The sequence below is a fragment of the Hordeum vulgare genome, chromosome 4H (genome assembly GCF_904849725.1).
Source record: "Hordeum vulgare subsp. vulgare chromosome 4H, MorexV3_pseudomolecules_assembly, whole genome shotgun sequence".
NCBI classification, from domain to species: Eukaryota; Viridiplantae; Streptophyta; class Magnoliopsida; order Poales; family Poaceae; genus Hordeum; species Hordeum vulgare.
Window position 1 is genome coordinate 208,198,563 of NC_058521.1, and position 14,134 is coordinate 208,212,696.

The window sequence follows — 14,134 nt, forward strand, 5'->3', positions numbered from 1 at the left end:
AGCAGTATGAATAGATGGTATCTCGCTAGCTCTTTCTGAGACCGCGAAACATAAATGCAGAGCACCTTCAAAGACCAAGGGCTGTCTAAACATTGTAATTCATGGCAAAGAAGATCCAGTCACAGTCATACTCAACACAGTTAAAAGCAAAGCATAAAAATGACAGAGGTGCTCTCTAGTTGGTGCTTTTATAAGAAGAGGACGACTCAACAAGAACATAAATAGACAGGCCCTTCGCAGAGGGAAGCATTGATTTGCAGAGGTGCCAGAGCTCAAGCTTTGAAAATAGAGATAATAATTTGGGGTGGCATGCTTTCATTGTCAACGCAACGACTAAGAGTTCTCACCATCTTCCACGCTACACATGCTATCGGCGGTTCCCAAACAGAAAAGTAAAGTTTTGACTCCCCCACCACGAGTCAATCAGACTCCACGACTAGCCGAATACTCGGGTGCCGTCCATACCAACATCAATCCAGGGGGAGTTTTGTTTGCAATTATCTTTTCGATTTGAGCATGGAACTGGGCATTCCAATTACCGGCCCCATTCTCGTGAATGATAGTGAATAAACACATATCGAGGATAACACGCCTAGCATGGAAGATACTAATAGCCCCCTATCACCACAAGAGCGGTTCGGGCATGCAAAATATATTATTTCTTGAAGATTTACAGAGTGGCACATGCAAATTTACTTGGAACGGCAGGTAGGTACCGCATATAGATAGGTATGGTGGACTCATATGGAACAACTTTGGGTTTATGGAAGTGGATGCACAAGCAGTATTCCCGCTTAGTACAAGTGAAGGCTAGCAAAAGACTGGAAAGCGACCAACTAGAGAGCGACAACAGTCATCAAAACGCATTGAGATTAACCAGCATTGAGTGCAAGCATGAGTAGGACATAAATCACCATGAACATGAATATCATAGAGGCTATGTTGATTTTGTTTCAACTACATGCGTGAACATGCGCCAAGTCAAGCCACTTGAATGATTCAAAGGAGGATACCATCCTATCATACTACATCATAGTCATCTCAACATTCATGTGGGCATCCAAGACAAACCATTATAAGCTCCTAGCTAACTAAGCATGGAATCACCAACTATGATCTCTAAGTTGTCATTGCAAACATGTTTTTCACACAACAAAGCTGAATCAGGAACAATGAGCTAGTCATATTTACAAAAACAAAATAGATCGAGTCCATACCAGCTTTTCCAGGCTCAGTCACTTCATCATATATCGTCATTATTGCCTTTCACTTGCACGACCGAACGATGTGAACAATAATAAGAGTGCTCGTGCATTGGACTAAGCTGGAATCTGCAGGCAAACACAAAGGAGAAGACAAAGTAATATGGCTCTTTAACACATAAGCAGATATGCATGCGAGAGCCATTAAACATTGTAACCATGATCTTCTACCTTGACCCAAAGAAAACGAAAACTATTTACATGGGAAAGCTCCCAACAAGTAAAAGAAGAACAAGAAAATCTTTTTGGGTTTTCTCAAACTAGAGACACACACAAAAATAAAACGAGAAAAATAAATAAACTAGCATGGATGATACAGTGGCAAAGTGTGAACACCGTCAAACAAAGTGAAAGCACAAGCAAGAATGTAAAGTCGGTGAGAAACACGTACTCCCCCAAGCTTAGGCTTTTGGCCTAAGTTGGTCTACTCCCAAGGAGGGAAATAACCAGCTCCGGGGTACTCCGGAGTGGACTGAGGATGCCACTGCTGTGTGAGCTCATCTGGCTCCCACTGATAAACCGGCATCTGGTACTCGACTGGTGGCTCGGGCACAGGCACCTGTGGTTGGGCTAAGCCCCAATATGCGTAGATGTTCGAGGGCATAATAATGTACCTGTCTGCATGAAGATTGAACAAAGAAGGAGCAGGCAAAGTAATAGTCTCACGAGTACCCTGACTAAATACCAGGTTATAAATCATCCTTCTATTTATATCTCTATCAAGAAAGTCATGGCGAACCATGCTATCATAATCTAGATATTTCTTAGGAAGAAGAATCTCTTCTTCCTCGTCCAGTCTAATAGGTATTTCAAAGTGTCTAGCAAGAAGAGTAGCATAGATACCTCCATAGAAAATGCCTTTAGCACGGTTCATGTTCAACCATTGAGCTACTATAGCGCCCAAGTTATAAGTTTTATCGTTATAAAGGGCTTCGCGCAAGACTGCAAGATCTCGGGAGCTGAGTGATCTAGCTTTCCCTTGGCCAATCAAATATTTTCCCACAAATAATGAGAAGTACCGAAGCACGGGAAAATGTATGCTAGCAGCTCTAGCGCAAGACACTCCTCTCTCCTCTCCTACAGCAATAGTATCGATGAAAGCTTCCAAGTCCCGTGAACGAGGTTCATGAATATCCCCAACGTAAGGTAATTTGCAAACATTGCAAAAATCCTGGAGTGACATGCGTTGGGGGATATCATAAAGTTTGAACTCAACCATAGGAGGATTCTTCCTCGGATAGAAGTTAAAGCTTTGTACGAAGATATTAGTGAGGAGGAGGTATTGCGGACACTTATCTTCAACGAAGGCGGTAAGGCCTGCGTTCTCCACCAGGTAGTAAAAGTCCTCATAAATTCCGGCGGCGCGTAGGAACACATCGCTTGGCCATTCGCACGCTCAAACTTCTGCAACTCGAGGGACAGGATACTTGGGCTTCTTCTCACTTCCATCATCCTTGGGATCACGGCTTGAAGAGCCTCTTAAGAACCTCCTCATCTTTTCCCTTTTCTATCTCTGAAAATTTATGTTAGTGATTCTAAGGAAAAGTGAACAAGGCTCAACAAAACTCATAGCAACTACTCCCACAAGTGCCTAGAGGCCATATTATGCATCAAAACTATTTGGGACCAGCTAAAATTAGCATGCAAAGCTCAAAAACATGGTCACCAACGCAGGAAAAATAGGCGAAGTATAAGGCGCTAGAGCAAAAACTAATTGGACCAATGGAGGAGTCACTTACCAAGGAGTAATTTCCCCAAAACAGTTCGGAGAACGGTGCTTTGAGCAAGGAGATCGAAAATCCCAGCAAGAAAAGCAAGAACACGGGTTTGAGCTGCGAAAAGATTTTTTCTGGAGGTATGAGAAGCGGATGAGAGCTAGAGTGAGTGGAGGGGTGCATGTGGGCCACACAAGCCTGTCAGGCCCGGCCAGTGGGGTGGTCGGGCCTCTTGGGCTTGTGACCCACTGGCGCATCCCCAGACTAGCTCTTTGTCTCAGTATTTTTCAAAAATTCCAGAAAAAATCATACTTGATTTTCAGGACGTTGAGAGAACTTTTATTTTTGGGGTACTTTTCTATGGGACGCTAAAACAGAAAACAGGGAAAACTAAACTAAACCTATCATTTTTATTCTAAGCAACCAAAGGTGAAAGCTTGGAACAGAGGTTTGTGACTCCTTGATTCATCCATCTCATGGTCATCGAAAGAAATCCGTCAATGAGGTTGATCAAGTCTCCTTGACAAAATTTTCGGATCGCAAAAGAGAATGGAGAATTTTCGAATAGTCACTAGGTCACCTCAATGGGGATGTGTATCTCCCCAACAAGCAAATCAAACCTCATCTTGACAGTAGGTATAGGGCATTCAAAGCTCGCAATTAGAATCGATGAAGTTTTCTCGATAGCATTGATGCAATGTACTCGATATTGTTTCTTCGGAAAGTGCACCGTATGCTCATTACCGTTGACATGAAAAGTGACATTGCCTTTGTTGGAATCTATAATAGCCCCTGCAGTGTTTAAAAAAGGTCTTCCGAGGATGACCGCCATGACATCGTCCTCGGGAATATCCAAGATAACAAAGTCTATTAAGATAGTAACGTTGGCAACCACAACAGGCACATCCTCGCAAATGCCGATAGGGAAGGCAGTTGATTTGTCGGCCATTTGCAGAGAGATTTCAGTGGGTGTCAACTTATCCAATTCAATTCTACTATAAAGAGAGAGAGGCATAACACTAACACCGGCCCCAAGATCGCATAAGCAGTTCTAACGTAGTTTCCTTTAATGGAGCAAGGAATAGTGGGCACTCCGGGATCACCTAGTTTCTTAGGAGTTCCACCCTTGAAGGTGTAATTAGCGAGCTTGGTGGAAATCTCAACCTCAGGTATCCTCCTCTTATTAGTAACAATATCCTTCATGTACTTAGCATACGGTGACATTTTGAGCATATCTGTCAAACGCACTTGCAGGAAGACAGGTCTAATCATTTCAACGAAGCGCTCAAAATCCTCATCATCCTTTTTCTTGGATGGTTTGGGAGGAAAGGGCATGGGTTTCTGAACCCATGTTTCCCTTTCTTTACCGTGCTTAGCAGTGAAGTCATTCTTATCGTATCTTCTATTCTTAGGTTGTGGGTTATCAAGATCAACAGGTTCAATCTCCACATTCTTATCATTGCTAGGTTGAGCATCAACATGAACATCACTATTGATATTATCATTAGGATCATGTTCATCACGAGATTGTGTCTCAGCATCAGAAACAGAGACATCGTTTGGACTCTCAGGTGTAGCAGCATCTGGGTTGCTAGTGTGCAAGTTCATATCATCTTTCTTCTTCTTTCTAGGATGACTAGGTGCATGAGTGCTAACTCCGTGAGAATCTTGTTCAATTCTCTTTGGATGACCCTCAGGATACAAAGGTTCCTGAGTCATTCTACCGCCTCTAGTGACAACTCTGACGAAATTGTCATTCAACTCATTGAGCAAGTCATTCTGAGCTTTAAGTACTTGTTCTACCTGAGTAGTAACCATAGAGGCATGTTTACTCAGAAGCTTAAGATCATTGACATTTCTGTCCACACAAGCACTTAAATGACTAAGCATACGAGCATTCTATTCCAATTGTCTGCTAACATAATCATTGAAACTCTGTTGTTTGGCAACAAAGTTATCAAATTCATCCAGGCATAGGCTAGCAGGTTTATCAAAAGGAATATCACTCTCATCAAACCTACGCAGAGAATTTACTTCTACTACCTGTATCGGGTTATCAAGACCATAGATCTCTTTGATAGGTGGTAGATTTTGACATCTTCAGATTTAATGCCTTTCTCTTTCATAGATTTCTTAGCTTCTTGCATATCTTCAGGACTGAGGAATAAAATACCTCTTTTCTTAGGAGTTGGCTTCGGAGGTGGTTCGGGAATAGTCCAAGCATTCTCATTGCACAAATATTATTCAATAGGATCTAAGCTTGTTCTACGGTTCGTTCCCTAAAAACACAACCGGCACAACTATCTAGGTGGTCTTTAGAAGCATCGGTAAGTCCATTATAGAAGATTTCAAGTATTTCATTCTTCTCAAGAGGGTGATCAGGCAAAGCATTCAGTAGCTGGACGAGCCTCCCCCAAGCTTGTGGGAGACTCTCTTCTCCAGCTTGAGCAAAGTTGTATATTTCCTGCAAGGCAGCTTGCTTCTTATGGGCAGGGAAATATTTTTCAGAGAAGTAGTAGACCATATCCTGGGGGCTACGCACACAACCAGGAGCAAGGGAAGTGAACCAAGTCTTAGCATCATCCTTTAGCGAGAAAGGAAACAACTTGAGGATATAGTAGTGGCGGATCTTTTCCTCACTAGTGAATAGGGTGGCTATATCGTGCAGTTTGGTAAGATGGGCTACAACCGTTTCAGACTCATAACCGTGAAAAGGATCTGATTCGACCAGAGTGATTAACTCAGGGTCGACAGAGAATTCATAATCCTTATTGGTCACAAAGATAGGCGAAGTAGCAAACTTCGGGTCATATTTCATCCTAGCGTTCAGAGATTTTTCTTTCCACTTCAGCAGTAGTTTCTCAACATCATAGCTATCCTTACACGCAAGAAAATCCTCAGCTATCTCTCCCTCCATAACATAACACTCAGGCAGATCAGGCAATTCATGTCTACGAGAGCTAGTTCTAGCAGTCAAAATAGCAGGTTCTACTTCAATAGTATCAGCAGTTTGAGCAGTATCATCACATGTAGCAGCAACTCTAGCAATTTGTGCATCAAGGAATGCACCTAGTGGCAAAGCAGTATCAAGCATAGCATCATTGTGCAAAGCAGTATCAAGCATAGCATCATCAGGCAAAGCAGTATCAAGCATAGCATCATCAGGCAAAGCAGTATCAAGCATAGCATCATGGGCAGCAGAAGTAGCATCATCATAAGCATCATGGGTAGCAGAAGTAGCATCATCAAGAACAGGAGACATATCAAGATTTCTAGCAGGAGGTGGTGTCACAAACTTACTCATAACTAAAGGTGAATCAAGTGCAGAGCTAGATGGCAGTTCCTTACCTGTCCTCGTAGTTGAGGGCAAGACTTTAGTTCTTGGATCTATCGGATTCCTCATAGTGACCAGCAGACGTAAATCCCAAGTGACTCAGAGAATATAGTTGTGCTTCCCCGGCAACGGCACCAGAAAAAAGTACGTTTACGGGAGAATATTCTTGACTTCGCTTCCCCGGCAACGGTGCCGGAAAAAGGTCTTGATAACCCACAAGTATAGGGGATCGCAACAGTTTTCGAGGGTAGTGTATTCAACCCAAATTTATTGATTCGACTCAAGGGGAAGCCAAAGAATATTCTCAAGTATTAGCAGTTGAGTTGTCAATTCGACCACACCTGAAAGATTTAGTATCTGCAGCAAAGTATCAGTAGCAAGGTAGTATGATAGCAGCAGTAGCAGCAAAGTAACAGCAGTAGCAACAGAGTAACAGTAGCAGCAGTGACAGGAGTAGCGGCAAAGTAACATAGCAAGGACCAGTAGGAAAGACTCGTAGGCATTGGATCGGTGATGGATGGTTATGCCGGATGCTATTCATCATGCAACAGTTATAATACGGAGAGATATGTAACTAGCTCTAGTTCGGCAATCTAATGTAGGCATGTATTCCGTATGTAGTCATACGTGCTTAGGGAAAAGAACTTGCATGGCATATATTGTCCATCCCTCCCGTCGCAGCGGGGTCCTAATGGAAACTACGGGATATTAAGGTTTTCCTTTTAATAAAGAACCGTACCAACGCATTAGCACTTGGTGAATACATGAACTCCTCATACTATGGTCATCTCCGGGAGTGGTTTCGGCTATTGTCACTCCGGGGTTGCCGGGTCATAACACATAGTAGGTGACTACAACTTGCAAGATAGGACCTAAAACACACATATATTGGCGACAACATAATAGGTTCAAATCTGAAATCATGGCACTCGGGCCCTAGTGACAAGCATTAAGCATGGCAAAGTAGTAGCAACATCAATCTCAAAACATAGTGGATACTAGGGATAATCCCCGTCAAAACTAACTCAATTACATGATAGATCTCATCCAACCCATCACCGTCCAGCAAGCCTATGATGAGATTACTCACGAACGGTGAAGATCATCATGGAATTGGCGATGAAGGAAGGTTAATGATGACGATGGCGACGATCTCCCCTCTCCGGAGCCCAGAACGGACTCCAGATCTGCCCTCCAGAGGAAGAACAGGAGGTGGCGGCGCCTCTGTATCGTAAAATGCGATGATCTCTTCTCCTTGATTTTTTTTCCGAACGAAAGAGGATATATAGAGCTGGAATTGGGGGCGGCGGAGCCCCGAGGGGCTCGCAAGCCTGCCAGGCCCGGCCAGGGGGGCGGGCCTGGTGGGCTTGTGAGCACCTGGCTCCGTCCTCCAGTTGATTCTTGCGCTAGTATTTTTCATATATTCAACAAAAAATCCTCGTAGATTTCCAGGTCATTCCGAGAACTTTTATTTTTGCGAAAAAACAACACGACGGCAATTCTGTTGAAAACAGCGTCAGTCCGGTTTGTTCCATTCAAATCATGCTAATTAGAGTCCAAAAGAAGGGCAAAAGAGTTTGGGAAAGTAGATACAACGGAGATGTATCGAGGGTGCATTGAGCAATGGGAAATCGATCCTATGCTTGCCTAACGGCCTGACAACATACCTAACATAGGGGAGAGGGGGTGTTGCTTACCGGCATCGGAGACGAGGACGGTGAGGAGGGAGGGGGCATGGCTGAGTCAAGGACGATCAGGCGATGGCCAAATTGAAGAGCAGCAACAACTCCTATTGATGGGTCTGCCTCCACCGTCGCCGTCGCCGCTTGCACAGATTCAAGTCGCGGCCACCGGTAGTGATGAGCCTAGAGCAAGTAGCAGTGACCGGGTAAATGTGTTGGAAAGGATGAGCCTAGATTTGGCGTCGTGCCGCCGCGCCCGATTTTCATCTTCCGTCATCCCCACTCGCTTTCGGCCTACCCCAACGTGCGAGTTTGCGCCTCCTTAACCTGACTCACTAAATTGTCGATTCTACAATTTCTAGCAAGTTAGGCTGAGACCTACTTTAAGCTTCATACACATGCAAGCCAGCCCGCTACCTTCACAACCAAATACATATTTCGTGATCCAACTGATTTCTTTTCTGTGAGCAACCAAACACACACCCTGAATAAACTTTGTATATGTTTGCTTTAAGGTGGATTCGATGTAAAATTTGGTCCACCGTCCACACGAGCCACACAGATTTTTTTAGATCAATAGTCACACACCATAACTCGACATGCATAACTTAGTTCATTCCATCCAATACATAGAGATAGATCATTCTGTCCACATCAGACGACACGACAAGATAACTTCAAACAAACAGCATGCCACCAGCAATACTTCTGGAACCAAGCTCGCATCGTCGATTCTTATTCCTAGGGGAAGCACGGGGAACACTATGGCGACATATACTAATACTGATAGGAATAGGTATGGCTTGCTGCAGAGTCAGGCGGTAGGAAAAGGAGCAAAGGGGAACGGGACACTCACATCTGACGGGCTGCGCCTCCTAGTAAGCCTTGTCGGGGCACTCGCGGGAGAAGTGGCCAGACTCGCCGCAGGAGAAGCAGCCGCCACCGCCGCCGCCGCCGCTACCGCCACCGCATCCGTAGCCACCGCCGCAACCGCCTCCCTGGGGGCAGTCCCTGGAGATGTGGCCCTCCTTATCGCACTTGTAGCACTCGCGGCCGCTGCCGCCTCCTCCTCCTTCGTAGCGGCCGCTACCGACACCGCCACCACCGCCGCCGTAGCCGCCCTCGCGGTCACACTGTCATCGACAGGTCAGGAGCCACCGGCGAGCGCGCCTCCTCCTGGTGCGGTGACGTTGGCGGCCTTGGTGCGCCCGTCGTCGCTGGTGATGACATCGAACTCGACAATGTCTTTCTCGTTGAGGTTGCGGTAGCCGTCGGCCTTGATGGAGGACTGGTGGACGAAGAGGTCGTCGTTTCCGTCCTCCGGGGAGATGAAGCCGAACCCCTTGGTGATGTTGAACCACTTCACGGTCCCCTTCACTCTGTGCCCATCTTGCAAGAAGGACTAAAACCCTAGCAGGAAACCCTAGATCGGTGTGGTAGCTGAGTTGCAGGAAACCCTAGATCGGTGTGGTGGCTGAGGGAGCCAGACAGAGTTAGCGTCATGGGCAGTGATTGACTGATGCAAGCTTTCTCTCATGCATGTCGCACAGCACAGCAACGGTAGCGGACATGTGAGGCCAGTGCCAGTGCCCCTGTGAGCCTGTGGTACCAGTGTGATAATTAAGTAGGCATCGTGTGTCCTTCTTTCGAGGAAAATCATGTAAAAACAGATTGCAATGCAATATTAGTTCACCACAGAACTAAAAGCGACTACTCCTTCCGTCTCGATTTATAAGTCATCTTATGAAAACCAAATAATCCCAAAACAGTAAGGCGCGATGCATTAACTTCCACCTCATCTCATGTTTTTTGGCATTAATAAAGGAATCAGCCAATAAGAGACGTGGGGCGTGTATGTTTTTAATGACTTGAGACTAACTAGCATGACATGCAGTGGTCAATTGATTGCATGTAATGGTATTAATTAGCAAATTAACATTAATTTCTCTTGTTTTCCTATCCGTCTTGGTCGCGGTGCATAACCTAAGATGACTTATAAACCGAAATGGGGTATTATATCTTTCATGACTCGACGCACAAGAGGCACACTGAAGTCAATGGACACAAAAATCCGGGGAAGAAGAAGAAACAATCAGAGGGGCGATGTAAAGTGCAAATTACATCTCTCACAGCAACTCCAACGGGCTGATTCAAACGAACGGCGATTTTATCCGCTTTTTGTCCATTTAGATCGGTCCGGCGGACACCAACGTTCACTTTGGCGTTTGCGTCGGCGCATGCGCCTAAAGCTTGCCCGACCCATTATTACTGGTGTCTAAAATAAATATTAAAACATTTCCTGAAAAATAAGCAAACATTAATTAAACATTAAAAGCCGGCCACGAAGGCCAGCGAGAGTCCACATGCTTCCATTACATTAATTAAACATTAAAAAAATCTAAACTACGAGGTAGCCCTAGGCATCGTCGTCGTCGACATCGGGGCCGGTGAGGTCAACCGGCGGCGGATTGCGCGATGGCCTCCGCGAGCTGCGCCTCGTACACCGTGTCCTCCTCTTCGGCCTTGCTTCGCTCTTCCTCCTTGCTCTCGTGGAGTGCGGCTGCCAGCGCCGCCTGGTAGGCGGCCTCTGCTTCCTGGTCTTTGTTGCTAACGACGGGCGGGGGAGGCGTAGGGCCTCTTGGCTGCACGTCACGCACGATGCACCGGCGCTGCTCCTCGTGCTCGATCGAGAACGACACCTCCCAGTGGGGAGAGTCGGCCGCATACACAGGGTTGAGCCGCTGCTTCGGCGTGAGTCTATTGGAAATATGCCCTAGAGGCAATAATAAATTGGTTATTATTATATTTCTTTGTTCATGATAGTCGTTTATTATCCATGATATAATTGTATTTATTGGAAACTCAAATACATGTGTGGATACATAGACAACACACTGTTCCTAGTGAGCCTCTAGTTGACTAGCTCGTTGTCAAAGATGGTCAAGGTTTCCTGGCCATAGACAAGTGTTGTCACTTGATAACGGGATCACATCATTAGGAGAATGATGTGATGGACAAGACCCAAACTATGAACGTACCATATGATCGTGTGAGTTTATTGCTAATGTTTTTTGCATGTTAATGTATCTATTCCTATGACCATGAGATCATGCAACTCCTGGACACCGGAGCAATACCTTGTGTATCAAACATCGCAACGTAACTGGGTGACAATAAAGGTGCTCTACAGGTATCTCCAAAGGTGTGTCTTGGGTTTGCGTGAATCGAGACTGGGATTTGTCACTCCGTATGACGGAGAGGTATCTCGGGGCCCGCTCGGTAATACAACATCACAATAAGCCTTGCAAGCAATGTGACTAAGGAGTTAGTCACGGGATCTTGTATTACGAAACGAGTAAAGAGTCTTGTCGGTAACGATTTTGAACTAGGTATAGAGATACCGACGATCAAATCTCGGGCAAGTAACATACCGAAGGGCAAAGGGAACGGCAAACGGGATTAACTGAATACTTGACATGGAGGTTCAAGAGATAAAGATCTTCGTAGAATATGTAGGAGCCAATATGGACATCCAGGTCCCGCTATTGGTTATTGACTGGAGAGTGGCTCAGGTCATGTGTGCATAGTTCTCGAACCCACAGGGTCTGCACATTTAAGGCTCGGTGACGATATAAGTATAGTTGAGTTGTTATGTTGGTGACTGAAGGTTGCTCGGAGTTCCGGATGAGATCACGTACATGACGAAGTGCTCTGGAATAGTCCGGAGGTAAAGATTGATATATGGGATAATAGTGTTTGGTCTCCTGAATGGTTTCGGAATTCACCGAAAGGGGTTTCGGATGTTTCCCTAAATGTTCGGGTACGATAATACCTTTATTTGAACCAGGGGTAAAGCCCACAAGGCTTTAGGAAGGTGAAAAGGAGTTTTTCGAAGGTCACGCGCCACACGCCAGGGACCCTGGTGTTTGGGGCCAGACGCCGAGGACCCCGGCGTTTGCCCATGGAGTCCGAGGAGGACTCTTGCCTTGTGTGCCAAACCGACTTTGAGGAGGCTCTTTCTCCAAGAAATGACCCCAGGGATCAACATATAAATAGAGGGACATGGCTAGCACCCGAAACACATCAAGATTGCCCCAAGCCGTGTGCCGGCAACCCCACCCCTCTAGTTCATCCCCCGTCATAGTTTTCGTTGTGCTTGGCGAAGCTGTGCGGAAATAGTTTCATCACCAACGACACCACGTCGTCGTGCTGTCGGAACTCGTCTACTACTTCGCCCCTCTTGCTGGATCAAGAAGGCGAGGACGTCATCGAGCCGTACGTGTGCTAAACGAGGAGGTGTCGTCCATTTGGCACGAGATCGGGATGGATCGTGATGGTATCGCGGGACGAATAGTGATGGGATCGCAGGACGGACTGTGATTTGGATCGCGAAGATGTTCGGCTACATCAACCGTGTTATATACGCTTCCGCTTAGCAATCTACAAGGGTATGTGGAACCAAACTCTCCTCTCTTAGATGATCATCACCATGGATAGGTCTTGCGTGTGTGTAGGAAATATTTTGTTTCCCATGCAACATTCCTCAAGAGTGGTATCAGAGCTAGGCCTATGTGTAGATGATATCTCAAGTAGAACACAAAAGCTTTTGTGGGCGTTGATGTTCAATTTGCTGCTCTCCTTAGTCTTTTCTTGATTCGGCGGTATTGTTGGATTGAAGCGGCCCGGACCAACATTACTCGTACGCCTACAAGAGACCGGTTTCATCGACTAACATGCAACTTGTTGCATAAAGATGACTGGCGGGTGTGTGTTTCTGCAACTTTAGTTTAATCAGATTTGACCGAGGCGGTCCTTGGGGAAGGTTAAATAGCAACTTGCATATCACCGTTGTGGTTTTGCGTAAGTAAGATGTGATCATACTAGGTAGCCATAGCAGCCATGTAAAACAAGCAACAACAAATTAGAGGACGTCTAACTTGTTTTTGCAGGGTATGCATGTGATGTGATATGCCCAAAGACATGATAAGATATATTGGATGTATGAGATGATCATGTTGTCATAGTTAAATATCGACTTGCACATTGATGCTACGGCAACCGGCAGGAGCCATAGGGTTGTCTTTAATTATTTTGCGCTTGGAGATGCTTTGCTTTATCGCTAGTTAGTAGCTTTAGTAGTAACAACATAGTTAGCGCGACAACCTCGATGGCAGCACAATGACGGAGATCATGATGACGGAGATCATGATGATGGAGATCATAGTGTGGCGCCGGTGATGATGGAGATCATGACAGTGCTTTGGTGATGGAGATCAAGAAGCACATGTTCATGGCCATATCATGTCACTTATGATTTGCATGTGATGTTAATCCTTTTATGCACCTTATTTTTCTTAGGATGATGGTAGCATTATAAGGTGATCCCTCACTAAAATTTCAAGATAAAATTGCGTTCTCCCCGATTGTGCACCGTTGCGACAGTTCATCGTTTCGAGACACCATGTGTTGATCGAGTGTTATAGAATCTACGTTCACATAAAACGGGTGCAAAACAGTTGCACACGCGGAACACTCGGGGGTAAACTTGACGAGTCTAGCATGTACAGACATGGCCTCGGAACACAGGATACCAAAAGATCAAGCATGAGTCATATAGTGGATATGATCAACATGGAGATGTTCACCATTGAAGCTAAACTCAACTCATGTGATGATCGGACTTGAGTTAGTGAATTTGGATCATGTGTCACTCGAAGGGCTAGAGGGATGTTAATTTGAGTGGGAGTTCTGAAGTAATATGATTAATTGAACTTATTATCATGAACATAGTCAAAAATGTCTTTGCAAATTATGTTGTAGCTTGCGTAGTACCTCTATTGTTTTTTATATGTTCCTAGAGAAAACTTAGTTGAAATATGATAGTAGCAATTATGCGGACTCAGTCCGTAAACTGAGGATTGTCCTCATTGCTGCATAGAAGGCTTATGTCCTTTATGTACCACTCGATGTGCAGAACCCCGAGCGTCATTGGTGGATGTTGCGGACATCTGACATACACGTTTTTATGACTACGTGATAGTTCAGTGTGTAATGCTTAACGGCTTAGAATTGAGGCGCCGAAGAGGTTTTGAACGTCACGGAACATATGAGATGTTCCAAGAGCTGAAATTGGGATTTCAG

The 14,134-nt window shown here is 45.2% G+C and overlaps 1 protein-coding gene across 1 annotated transcript; it reads right to left on the bottom strand.

The window, feature by feature from the left end:
* Window positions 1-8,868: 8,868 nt before the first annotated feature.
* On the bottom strand, window positions 8,869-9,496 carry LOC123450400 (cold shock protein 2-like). The gene is made up of 3 exons (XM_045127676.1): window positions 9,483-9,496; window positions 9,148-9,372; window positions 8,869-9,115 (listed from the first exon to the last, which is right to left on the bottom strand). The coding sequence occupies exons 1-3, from the start codon at window positions 9,494-9,496 to the stop codon at window positions 8,869-8,871; spliced, it is 486 nt and encodes a 161-aa protein (XP_044983611.1).
* Window positions 9,497-14,134: the final 4,638 nt, after the last annotated feature.

What these genes read in the sequence shown, in the direction of transcription:
- LOC123450400 (XM_045127676.1), bottom strand. An exon ending in GGAGGCGCGCTCGCCGGTGG is followed by an intron (nt 9,116 to 9,147) that starts CTCCTGACCTGT and finishes GTGTGACCGCGA; the next exon opens with GGGCGGCTACGGCGGCGGTG.